The sequence below is a fragment of the Spea bombifrons genome, chromosome 4, assembly GCF_027358695.1.
Source record: "Spea bombifrons isolate aSpeBom1 chromosome 4, aSpeBom1.2.pri, whole genome shotgun sequence".
Taxonomy (NCBI): domain Eukaryota; kingdom Metazoa; phylum Chordata; class Amphibia; order Anura; family Pelobatidae; genus Spea; species Spea bombifrons.
The window spans coordinates 10,290,292-10,302,365 of record NC_071090.1 but is presented as its reverse complement, the minus strand read 5'-3'; the positions used below and the strand labels follow the sequence as shown (position 1 = coordinate 10,302,365).

General features: G+C 37.4%; 1 protein-coding gene across 21 annotated transcripts in view; it reads left to right on the top strand.

Moving 5' to 3' along the window:
• LOC128492871 (protocadherin gamma-A3-like) overlaps positions 1-12,074 on the top strand; it is a 258,015-nt gene that overhangs the window by 229,441 nt on the left and 16,500 nt on the right. Inside the window, exon 1 of one of the 21 annotated variants that reach the window (XM_053465618.1) lies at positions 596-854. The exons of 19 other annotated variants lie outside the window; for them this stretch is intronic. In XM_053465618.1, coding sequence (XP_053321593.1) covers positions 801-854 — 54 coding nt within the window. In that variant the 5' untranslated portion in view covers positions 596-800. Of the gene's footprint in view, positions 1-595; positions 855-5,932; positions 8,549-12,074 lie in introns of those variants that run through there. One more of the 21 variants, XM_053465604.1, reaches the window with a different exon arrangement.

Sequence of the window (12,074 nt, the reverse complement as noted above, 5' to 3'; positions counted from 1 at the left end):
AAAAAAACCCTATCTACCTGATAGGTGACCCATTGTTATGTTGTAGTCTATGTTTAAGCTCCTCCTGTTATGTTTTATATCCTTCTGGAGGCCACATTGTCAGCACACAGAACCTCTGAAGATACTATGTGCTGCGCCCCTTGTGTGACACCTGGTCCCCTGCAGGATTTTATGGCACACAGGACAGGACATCTGGTATCCTTTGAAGATGCCCTGCTTGGATGCTCTTCCTTCCCCACTTTATGGTGGGGTCTGGCCTGGATTCCAGGGTGTTGCCTAAGAAAAAAAACTATATGCTCTCTTTTTAATGCCTTGTTAACCCTTAAACATAGGTACTTTGCAAGACATAAAGGTTGACACTTTAGTTTTAGGAGTTAGAGGCATGACTAATTAGTTGTCATTGTGATTTTTTCATGGGCAATGGGGCATATTTTTTGAAATTTCAACACAATACCTATGTGAAGATGCATTATGCATTGTTGTAATTATTTTAAACACAAACTTTGAAAACATTTTTTGTTAGTCACGTAGTTCCACAATTATACCTCTGAGCGCCGCTGTTCACCAATAAGGAGAAGAATATGGAACTGAAGATCGACTGCCATTTTTCCCAACATCACACACACACATTGCAGATCTACATGAAGAAATACAGCCATTTTTGGATTCTCCCACCAGCAAAGCAAAGCTTATCATATCATAGTGAGAGAAGTGGATTTCATTTAAAATATTATCATATACTGGATTACAAATAATTCTGTTATTTGGAAAAGATATACCTGGGAAATTGGACTAAGAGAATGACTGAGATAAAAACACAGGATACACAGAAATATAAAGGATTCATGTGGCAAGTAATACTTTACTTCTTATTTTGTTGTCTTTGTGATTTAGTGTCTGGACAGCTTCGTTATTCAATTCCAGAAGAAATGAGAAAAGACTCTGTTATAGGAAATATTGCAAAAGATATTGGATTAGATATTAAGCAGCTCTCACTTCGAAGATTTCGTATTGTTTCACGTGTTTCAGAGAAATATTTCTATGTCAATTTAGGAAATGGAAATTTATATGTTAAAAGTAGGATTGATAGAGAAACACTGTGTGAGAGAGTGTCTACCTGCTTCCTAACATTTGATGCAGTGGTTGAAAATCCCTTGAATGTTTTTACTGTAAATATTGAAATTCAGGATATAAATGATAATTCTCCAATATTTTTCCAAGACATTTTTGCATTAGAAATTGTTGAGTCAACATCTCCCGGAACGCATTTTATTTTACAAAATGCAGAAGATCCGGATATTGGCATTAATTCTGTACAGACATACAAACTCAGTGATAATCAGTATTTTTCATTGAGTGAAAAAACCAGCAGTGATGGCAGCAAATTTCCAGAACTTGTCTTAGAGAAACCATTAGACCGAGAGACACAAAATATTCATGAATTAATTTTAATAGCTCTAGATGGAGGAAACCCAACTAAATCTGGTACTGCACTAATAAAGATTGTCATTGCTGATGTAAATGATAATTTCCCTATATTTACTCAAGAAGTGTATAAAGTGAGTATAGGTGAAAATACCCCAATCAACTTTACAGTCCTTCATGTAACAGCAACCGATCAAGACGAAGGATCTAATGCCCTCATTACTTATTCATTTAGAAAAACATCAGGAAATGCCCTTTATACTAGTATGTTTAGCATTCACCCTACAAATGGAGAAATTAAAATAATCAAGAATTTGGACTTTGAAGTAGCACAAAATTATGAAATATCAGTCCAAGCAAAGGACAGCGGTGGTCTTGTGGCCCAGTGTAAAGTATTAATTGAAATAACAGATGAAAATGACAATTCTCCTGAAATATATGTTACCTCATTATCTACACCTATTTCTGAGGATTCAGCAGCTGGCACGGTGATTGCGCTAATTGAAGTCAATGATCAAGATTCAGGTGCGAATGGAGAAGTTGACTGTCATATCATTGACAAAGCACCTTTCCAGTTAATTTCATCATCCAATAGATATTATAGAATTGTTACAACAAACACCTTGGACAGAGAGAAAGAATCAAGTTATAACATCACAATTTTAGCAACCGACAGAGGATCTCCTCCACTCTCCACTAAGAAAACCATCAGATTGGAAATATCGGATGTTAATGACAACCCACCAATATTTATCAAATCAACATATCATGCCTATGTTCAAGAAAATAATTTACCAGGATCATCAATTTACAGTATACAAGCTTCAGATACTGATAGCGGAGATAATGCTAAAATCATTTATTCAATTTCCAGCACAAATACAGAAGATCTTCCAGTGTCATCTTATCTTTCCATTAATATAGAAACTGGAGTTCTCTATGCTCAGCGATCCTTTGATTATGAGCAACACAAGGAATTTATAATCGAAGTAGCCGCAAAAGACTGTGGATCTCCATCTCTTAGCAGCAATGCAACACTGGTTATCCATGTTATGGATCAGAATGATAATGCACCAACAATACTGTATCCATCCCCAGATAATGGTGGTCCAGCTGTATTTGAGATGGTCTATTTTTCTTCAGAACAGGGTTCTTTAGTAACTAAGGTGGTTGCAGTAGATGCTGACTCGGGACATAATGCTTGGCTCTCTTATCATTTCACACAAGTATCAGAACCATTTTATTTTAGCATTAGTGAACACACAGGTGAGATTAGGACACTGCGTGCCTTTCAAGAGAAGGATATATTGAGGCATAAGGTGGTGGTTCTGGTGAAGGACAATGGATTTCCTTCTTTGTCTGCAACCGTTACCTTAACTTTCATTGTTGCAGATAATTTTCAGCAGGTGGCTCCAAAACTCAATAATCAACTCAGTGATGAAGATTCACCATCTAATTTGCAAATGTACTTAGTGATTGCCCTAGCACTGATTTCGTTTTTGTTTATTTTAAGTGTAATGATGGTCATCATATCAAAATGCAAAGAATCAAAATCTTCTTCAACCTTTGGGTCGCTTAATACAAATCTATATTCTCCAGTTGATCCCAGGATGCTTTCCCAGTATAGTAATGGAACGTTGCCTCTTCCATACTCATACAATGTTTGTGTAGCTTTTGATTCTACTGAAAATGACTTCACTTTTGTAAAACCAAATCAAGATATCCATATAGATAAGCTTGTCGATGCTGATGATTCAGGACTTGGAAACGACAGCGTGAAAGATGCATTTACTTCTAATAGTCTTGTATCGGTGAGTTGTAAATCTAAAATCAAAAATATTGTATAGATTATTGCATAGGAATTTTGATGAGGTTTTAATGAAGCTCTCATTTGCAACTTTAAATTATTTTTTATACATTAAGGGAGTAGACGGATACCATTCTATGAATTCATTAATAGATCCAAATGAACTATAATTTTATAAATTCCGTTAAACAACAGAAAGAAAAAAGGAGGCTGACCAGACAAAGTTAAAAGCACATTTCAAATTTTGTAAGTAATATATTCATGTTGGAATTCAGTGTGGGCAGAATGGAGGTTGATTTGTTTTAATAGTTGAGAATGAGGCACATGACAGCAACAGTCATAACCGTCGTATGCAATTACTCGTCTTATAATTGCACAGTTTGTATTTCCAGTTTCCCATAAATTTTAAGGTATTCAATGCCTGAGGTAATCAATCTCTGAATAACAGAACACATAACTTTGCAATAGAGAATATTACCATTGAATCTGCAGATTGTATACTAAACATGAAATCAAAAACCATTTTCGTTAAGAGAAGGTGGCACTGCTGAACAATAAGCAAATCAAAGTTAAAGTTCTAGTGGACCATACCCATACTACCTGTATTGAATTGTGTTTAATATGTTTACCTTAAGCTGTTTCATAATAATGAATACTGGTAGATAGGCATACCTGGGAACTTCTGAGCTCCGGCTACCCGGAGCCTTCCCTTGCGGGACGTGGCGGTACTTCACCTGGCAATCTCTGGGTCAAACCCAGAGAGTTCCCAGGTATGTCAATAGGGCTAAAGGGTTTTGGGCAACTTTTTGAAACATGTTTATTTATTTATTTGCACTGTTCCCATATAGTTTGGGATCTTCTTGAGGATCCCTTATATCTTAGATACCAGTGATGTCACAGTGACATCAGTAGGTGCCTTATAATATTTTTTATTGTTATTTATTTTGTTTTCATTTTTCATTTTGATTTTGTGAAAATAATATCATTTATATTTTTTTATTATTCTTGTTTCTCCCTTGGAACTCCCCAAGAGAGATATGCATTGCTGATCACCAGCAGGGGCATTACATTTCCTAGGGAGTAAGGAAAGTATTCAGAAGTTGGGCAGACTGGATGGGACAAATGGTTATTTTCTGCCATCCCTTTCTATGTTTCTATATTGGAATGAAAATGAATATATATCATTGGATAAAAAGTCATGCCAACGGATTTACTAGTCTTTCCATTTTCTTTCCTGGTTTAAAGCGGAAACGTTAATCAGCATATGGTAACAACCATAGGCCTATCCAGTGCAGTTAAATTCTGTTGAAAGGCTGTTCTACTTATGTGCCACTCTCTTAGTAAAGTAAAAGCTACATATGAGTAGTTCCTTTGTTATGCTACCCATCCAACCATTGGTATTAAATGGGTATTTTTTTATTGATACTTTTCCATCTCTTGTCTATATTTTCCTACAGAACCGTTTTGTGTTATTTGTGGGGGGGGCTTGTTGATCCATTGAGAAATCAGATTGCCATTTTGGAGTCAGGGTTTTTTCCCCTTTTTGAGACACTCCTGAATTGGAAATCACTTCCACTGGATCGGCAGCAGCATTGAACTTGATGGACTTGTATCTCTTTTCAACCTAAATTACTATGTCGAGGGGGTCAAACCCTAGAATTGTATTTAAATTCTGGTGTGGGCTTCCAATTTAACAATATGCCTATGTCTGCTTACTACATTAAAAGGCTTACTGTATTTTCTACCTCTATTAGGATTGAGAGAGAAGAAAAGATGGCTTTCATAGAATGTGAAACTGCAGGTTTTAGGAGCACTTGTGACTTGGACACAATGACTTGAGACTCTGGACCTTCCTTCATGTAATTTAATACATATTAAAGAGGAGCAAAAGTAAAAACTCATAAATGATAACAATCAAAGTTCTGCTGGGTGCTGCATCCGTGGGCCAGCTAAGCCTGTATATTTTTAATACACTTCATAATACTTCAGCATACTGAGCTTCTACCATGGAAACATTTCAGGGCACAAATACCCCTTTCTAAATAAAGAAGTGTATTTAGGTGTGCGGCCTCCTTAAAACATTAAGGGAAAGGCTATGGTGGCATAAGGTGCTATGGAAAGCCTTTAATTCATTCACCTGAGTCCACGCAGACTTCCATCAGGAACATTATGGAGTAATAGAGTGAATGACAACTTTCCCATTCGTTCTGAGATTTGAGTGCAAATGCTAAGGGATCACAGGTATGCTTGTTTGATAGTGATCTCTTTTGGGATAACTATGAACAAAGTATGTTTTACCTTACTTTGGATTTTGATGAGTATTTACTATATCTGCTTATAAACTTAGCTAGGACTAGTTCTTCATATGCTGATATTGACTGATCTAGCTGTAGTTTTACAGTAGTAAAAGCGGCTCATTAAAATGTCATAATCATAAGTACTCAAATGACCATACATAATTATCATAAGTAATCATAAGTACTGTCACCAAGCAAAATTATTCATTGTTAGTATAATGCATCATATGGGTTTTATTTGCTACTGTATACTATTTTTTTGGAATATATTTTTTTGGAAATGCCCCATGCATTTAGTCAGAACTATAAATCTAAATATTTTGTTAAGAAAATATCTCTGCTGTAGTTCCTCATTTGTGCCTCAAAGCGCCGCTGTTCACCAATAAGGAGAAGAATCTCAAAATGGAGATCCACTGATACTTCTATGACACACAACAATGCAGATTTATACCAAGGATTTCAGAGTCTCCTACACTGGATGTATCTGCAGAATATCACTTTAGGAAAAGGGGTTTTTTTCTATTTTTTCCTGGATCATAAACAAAGCAATACCTTTTCTTTAGGATTCACCTGGCAATACTAAAAAAACTCTGGTATGGAAATCCATAAATCAAGAGGATGCAAAGGAATCGGATGGCAAGTAACATGTTCCTTCTTAATGTCTTGGCTTTGTCATATTGTCTCAGGTCAGCTTCATTATTCCATTTTTGAAGAAGTGAGAACAGGTTCAGCTATAGGGAATCTAGCAAAAGACCTAGGCATAAATATGAAAGACATCTCAACTAGAAAACTACGTATTCATAATCTTGCTTCAGATAAATATTTTTCTGTCGATTTGGAGAATGGAAATCTGAATGTTGCAGACAGGATAGACAGAGAGGCACTATGTGGGGACACAGAAGATTGTTTCTTGACAGTTGATGCAGTGGTAGAAAATCCCCTTAATGTTTTCAGTGTTAGGATAGACATAAAGGATATAAATGACAATCAACCAAAGTTTATTTCAGAAAGGATTGAATTTGAACTGAGTGAACATACATTACCAGGAGCTAAGTTTATTTTGCAAAATGCTGAAGATTTGGATATTGGTATTAATTCTTTGCAAAATTATAGACTGGGTGTCAATCAACATTTTGTGTTAGGCAAAAAGAAGAATGCAGATGGCACTACTTTTCCAGAACTTATATTAGATACTGCTTTGGACCGCGAAAAGCAAACCAAGCATGAATTAATTTTAACAGCATTTGATGGAGGAAATCCTGTGCAAACAGGCACTGCTGTAATTACAATTATTGTTACAGATTTTAATGATAATTTCCCCATATTTACCCAAGAAGTTTATAAAGTTAACATAAAAGAAAATGTCCGATTGAATTCCACCGTTCTTCAAGTCAATGCAACTGATAAAGATGAAGGGATAAATGCGCAAATAACATACTCTTTTAGTACTACGGCAAAACCGATTCTTCGTGCTTTCACTATTAATCCAACAAATGGAGAAATTAAAAACAAAGGAACTTTAGATTTTGAAGAAACAAAACTTTATGAGTTCTCGGTACAAGCAAAAGATGGAGGTGGCCTAGCAGCTCATGCCAAGGTAATAATACAAATCTTGGATGAAAATGACAATGCACCGGAGATAGCCATTACGTCATTGTCCACTCCAGTTCCCGAAGATTCTGCCCCTGGCACTGTGGTTGCTTTGATTGAAGTTCGTGACTTAGATTCTGGAGAAAATGGCGAGGTCGACTGTGAAATCATAAGCGATGTCCCTTTCAAACTAGTATCATCATCTACCAACTTCTATAAAATTGTTACAATCAGTTACATGGATAGAGAACAGATGTCGTCTTATAATGTCACAATTCAAGCCAGTGACAAAGGGTCACCTCCACTTTCTTCTACAAAATCAACCAGATTGGACATTTCAGATATCAATGACAATGCCCCTGTTTTTCAAAAAATGACCTACATTGCATATGTCCCAGAAAACAACTTACCTGGAGTCTCAATATATAGTGTCCAGGCAGTCGATCTGGATGCAAATGAAAATGGGAAAATAACCTATTCAATTGAAAGTACTGAAAGTACTGAGGAGCACCCCATGCCTCCATTTATTTCCATTAACCCAGGAACTGGGGTTATTTATGCACAGAGAGTTTTTGATTATGAGCAACAAAAGGAATTTCAAGTTGAAATTACTGCAAGAGACAGTGGATCCCCAGCTCAAAATACCAGTACAATGTTAAGAATTTGCATTGTAGACCAAAATGATAATGCACCAAGATTTCTATTTCCATCGTCGGAAAGTGATGGCTCACCTATGTATGAGTTGGTTTCATTATCCTCCGAAAAAGGCACTTTGGTGACAAAGGTGGTGGCTGTGGATGAGGATTCTGGACACAATGCATGGCTCTCTTACAGTTTTTTGCAAGCATTAGAGCCAGCCTATTTTGTCATCGACCAGCACACTGGTGAGATAAGAACTACTCGGTTATTTCAAGAACGAGATGTGCTAAGGCACCTAGTTGTTGTCATTGTAAGAGATAACGGAACCCCTCGTCTCTCTTCTAGTGTTACTCTAAACCTGGTTGTTGCTGATAATTTTCAACAGGTGCTTCCAGAACTCAACAGCCAACCCAGCAAATCAAACTCTAAATCGACTTTACAGATCTATTTAGTAATAGCGTTAGCATTGATTTCTTTTTTATTCTTGTTGATAGTAATGATTGCTATCATATCTAAATATAGAGGTTCCAAGTCAACCACCCCATTTGGCTCAATGAGTACAAATCTTTATCGTCCTGTTGACCCCAGGTTTCTTTCCATGTTTAATAATGGAACTTTACCATTGCCTTACTCATATGACATGTGTGTAACGCTGGATTCAAGTGAAAGGGACTTTGCCTTCCTAAAAACTCATCAGAACAACCCAGTTGAGAGTCTGCTTGATGCTGATGATTCAGGGATTGGAAATGAAAATGCTGCAAGTTTTACACCTTCTGCTGATCTTACTCAGGTGAGTATAATATAAATACGTAAAAAAAAGGTGATAAGGTGGTAAGAAAAGTAATAGTTAACAATAATTTATATAGTGATATATACAGGAATGTAAAGATATTCAAAACTTATAAAGTCATGCAACTTGTCTGGTTCTTTTTTGAAGTTGTACCCAACAAAGAAAATAACAAAAAAAGTGCTTTCTGTTTGTTGAAGAGTGCAATACACTGCTCTGGTGTTGGTACAGTTCAATATATAAGAATCCTGTAGTAACAGTTTGTGGCTTTTTCAGAATACAAGGCAGTATAACTCAGCTACAAGTTACATCAAATAGCAAGGAATGTTTTCAAAATTTAAGCATCTTTAGTTTAATAGGTGAAAAACTGAAGCTTACTTAAAAAGTGCGTGAGTATAGTGATACAACTCACACACAGCATCTTTATAATAATAAAAGGTTAAACGGGTTATAACGGGTTGAGAAATACAGTATGACATTGCAACATGAGCATGTGTCAAAATTCAAATAGCACAAGTTGTGTTTGGCAAAATAGGCAACACATGCTATTTTCTATTGGGCACAATTGTATAAATACAAAAAAGGAAAGGTCACAGTAGATTGCATTAAGGGATAACCTGTGTTGCAAGTACTTCAGTATCTTCCCCTACAGTCAATATGTATGTTGCTCCTCAGCATATGTCAGATCTTGTGCATGGAACATGGGACATCAAGCAAGCTTATTCACCATCAAGCCATAACCAAAAAGGTCGAGTGAGCTGGTACTGTTTGCTTTAGAAAACATTTTATGGCGGTGTAGATTTATTAAATTTGATTCAGAGCAAAAATATCCAGTTTAGTCAAAAATAAAAATGTACTCAACCCTGTCGCCGAAATGTTGCGCGTAGAAAAATCTGGTCTAAATTGTTGTATTTATTTCGTATATTATAAGAAATTGAATGTATGATACCCTTTACATTGTTTTATTGTGTGTTTGTGTTACTGTGGTCCTTAGGTTGGATTATGTTACGTTTACTTGTGTAGCTCATTGATAAATATTTCAGGTCTATATTAAAATAGGCCAAATAATTACCCTAGCTGTAATGCAGTCTTTGGTCTTTCTTTCGAACAAATTAGTTTGATTGACATGTTGAACAAACTAACAGTGAAATTATGGAGAACAACAAATGAAATGTGTTAACCTTAAGTAAGGCTTGCTCTAAAGAAATGACACCTGCCAACTGGGAGGATAGGTGACTATATTTAGTTCTGGTTGAGTTATTAAGACTTGTTACAATGTGAAAAAACGCAATGACAATGGTAAATATACATTTTTTTGCAATTTCCTTACAATCCCCCATCATTCTATGAGTGATTCTTGATTATTGTCAGGATAGTATGCAGGGTTACATTATATGCACACCAGCTCAGTTGTTGTTTTGTGATTATTCTATTGTATAAGCCATTAGGATACGATATACAAGCTGGCTCAATTCTTGAAACCGGAATAAATGCATTGGAAGTATTCAGAGAGTATAAAATGCTAAAGTAACCTTGTAAGATGTGTTGAGAGAGCCCCTTCCCCATGTATTGTTTTGGGGGGTTTTGTCACATGACTTGGTGTCTTGAAACATGACAACTCGAATGAGAGATTAGTTTATGGTGCTATGATAACACTGAGCATATCTGGAAACAAATATCTATTGAATTCATTAACCCCTTAAGGCAGGGCTTGACAAATTTATTGTGAATCTAGGCGCCAGGTAAAAAAGTTAGGAGCCAGGATTTTTTTAAACTAACAGTTGGTCAGGAGTGATCTGATCATCACCGGCCCACTTACTAAACTCACAGCGTTTGACCTGGAAGCACCCTGGACTTTCAGGTCAGTGCTGTTTTTTAAAAAAAAAAAAAAAAAAAAAAAATTAACCCTTTCAATGCTGATGTTCCATTGGAGCACAGCATTGACTGATATTTAGTCCCCGCAAGCTTGTGGGGACAAATGTTAACCCCTGCAATGCCACGAATGTGTCATACACAATTGTGGCATTGAAGGGGTTAACGCTGCACTGTTGATCAGGCAGCAGGGGGGTGTTGGGGCTGGTCTCCACACTCAGAGACCAAAGAACCCTCTCCCCTGTCCCTGAAGCTGCCTCTGGCAGCTGGGACTCAAATTGCTGGTCTATAGACCAGCCATTGCAGGGGGGTCTCTGATGACTGCTGTAGGCTTCCATGCCTACAGGAATCATCAAAGGGCTTGTGGGGGCTCGTTTTTGCTGTTGCTGGTCTGCCTGGGCTTCCAGGCAGACCACCAGCAGCAGAGCCCCGTACAAAACGGGAATTAACCCCTAAATGCCGCGATCGCGGCATTGAAGGGGTTAACGCTGTACTGTCGCTCTCATGGAGCGATCAGGCAGCTCAACCCCCTTCCCTAATCAACACTCAACCCCCTTCCCTAAAGCTGCCTGTGGCAGCTGAAGACGCGATTGCTGGTTTTGCAGCAACCGCGTTTTCAGCCTACAGGATCACTCCGTGGGAGTGATCTCAGGCTCGGGGGCGGGCTCGGGGTGGCTGTGCTGTCTGCCCAGACTCCTGGGCAGACAGCAGCAGCAGCGCCCCCATGTGGTGACTCAGCCTCTTACATCCACAATTTTTTCTGGATGTAAGAGGCTGACAAAACCTAGGCGCCAGGACAAAATTCTCTGTCGCCATGGCGACCTGGCGCCTGGGATTTGTCGAGCCCTGCCTTAAGGACAATGGACGGTCCCTAAACAATGCATTTTGAGCCTGTTCATGTACGGGCTTTGTCATTAAGGGGTTAAAATCAGATTTCGTTAGTAAACACTCAATGGGCCCAACTGTGCAACATGAAGATTCAAGGGAATACTGTCAGGGACAGGAAACACTACCCACTTTCCAGTTCTTGCCATGGTGTTAAGGGGGAATGTGGGTGTAAAAAGTTAATGGTAAAACCAGCCCTTGGGTTCATTTGTGCTTTCCCCACAGAGCCCAGTTCAACTACACCTTACATCCAAACCTGTTTAACCCACGACCCCAACACTTTATTCACTGTCATCAGCAAGTTCTGTTTAGAGTCTTTAAAGATACCTAAGGAGGTTTTGGTAACTCCCTGAACTGATCAACCTCTATAAAAAAATAAAATTTATTCAAAAAAGGTAAAACCTCCAAAATTAGAAAAATGGTAACGTGATTACTCCAGCTATCCCGGAAAGTTATTAATTCAACTTTAGAACACAAGGACAGAACTGATTAAATTATATTTAATCTGAAGGTGTGAGTACTATTAGAGACTTGTCACTTAATGCTGTTTTAAATATTTTGTTTCTTTTAAAATGTGTTAGAATGCCTGATCCAGCAGCTATTCTTCTATATTTAATCGATTCAATTATTGACTTCTGCTCAGTAATCATAAGCTGCCTGAAAGCCATGTTTGGGTTACATAGAAGCATATACTTATGGTCATTATTTTGCCCATGTATTTTGGCAATCAATGCCTTTTGGGATTAACAAAGACATATACTATATTGGATGA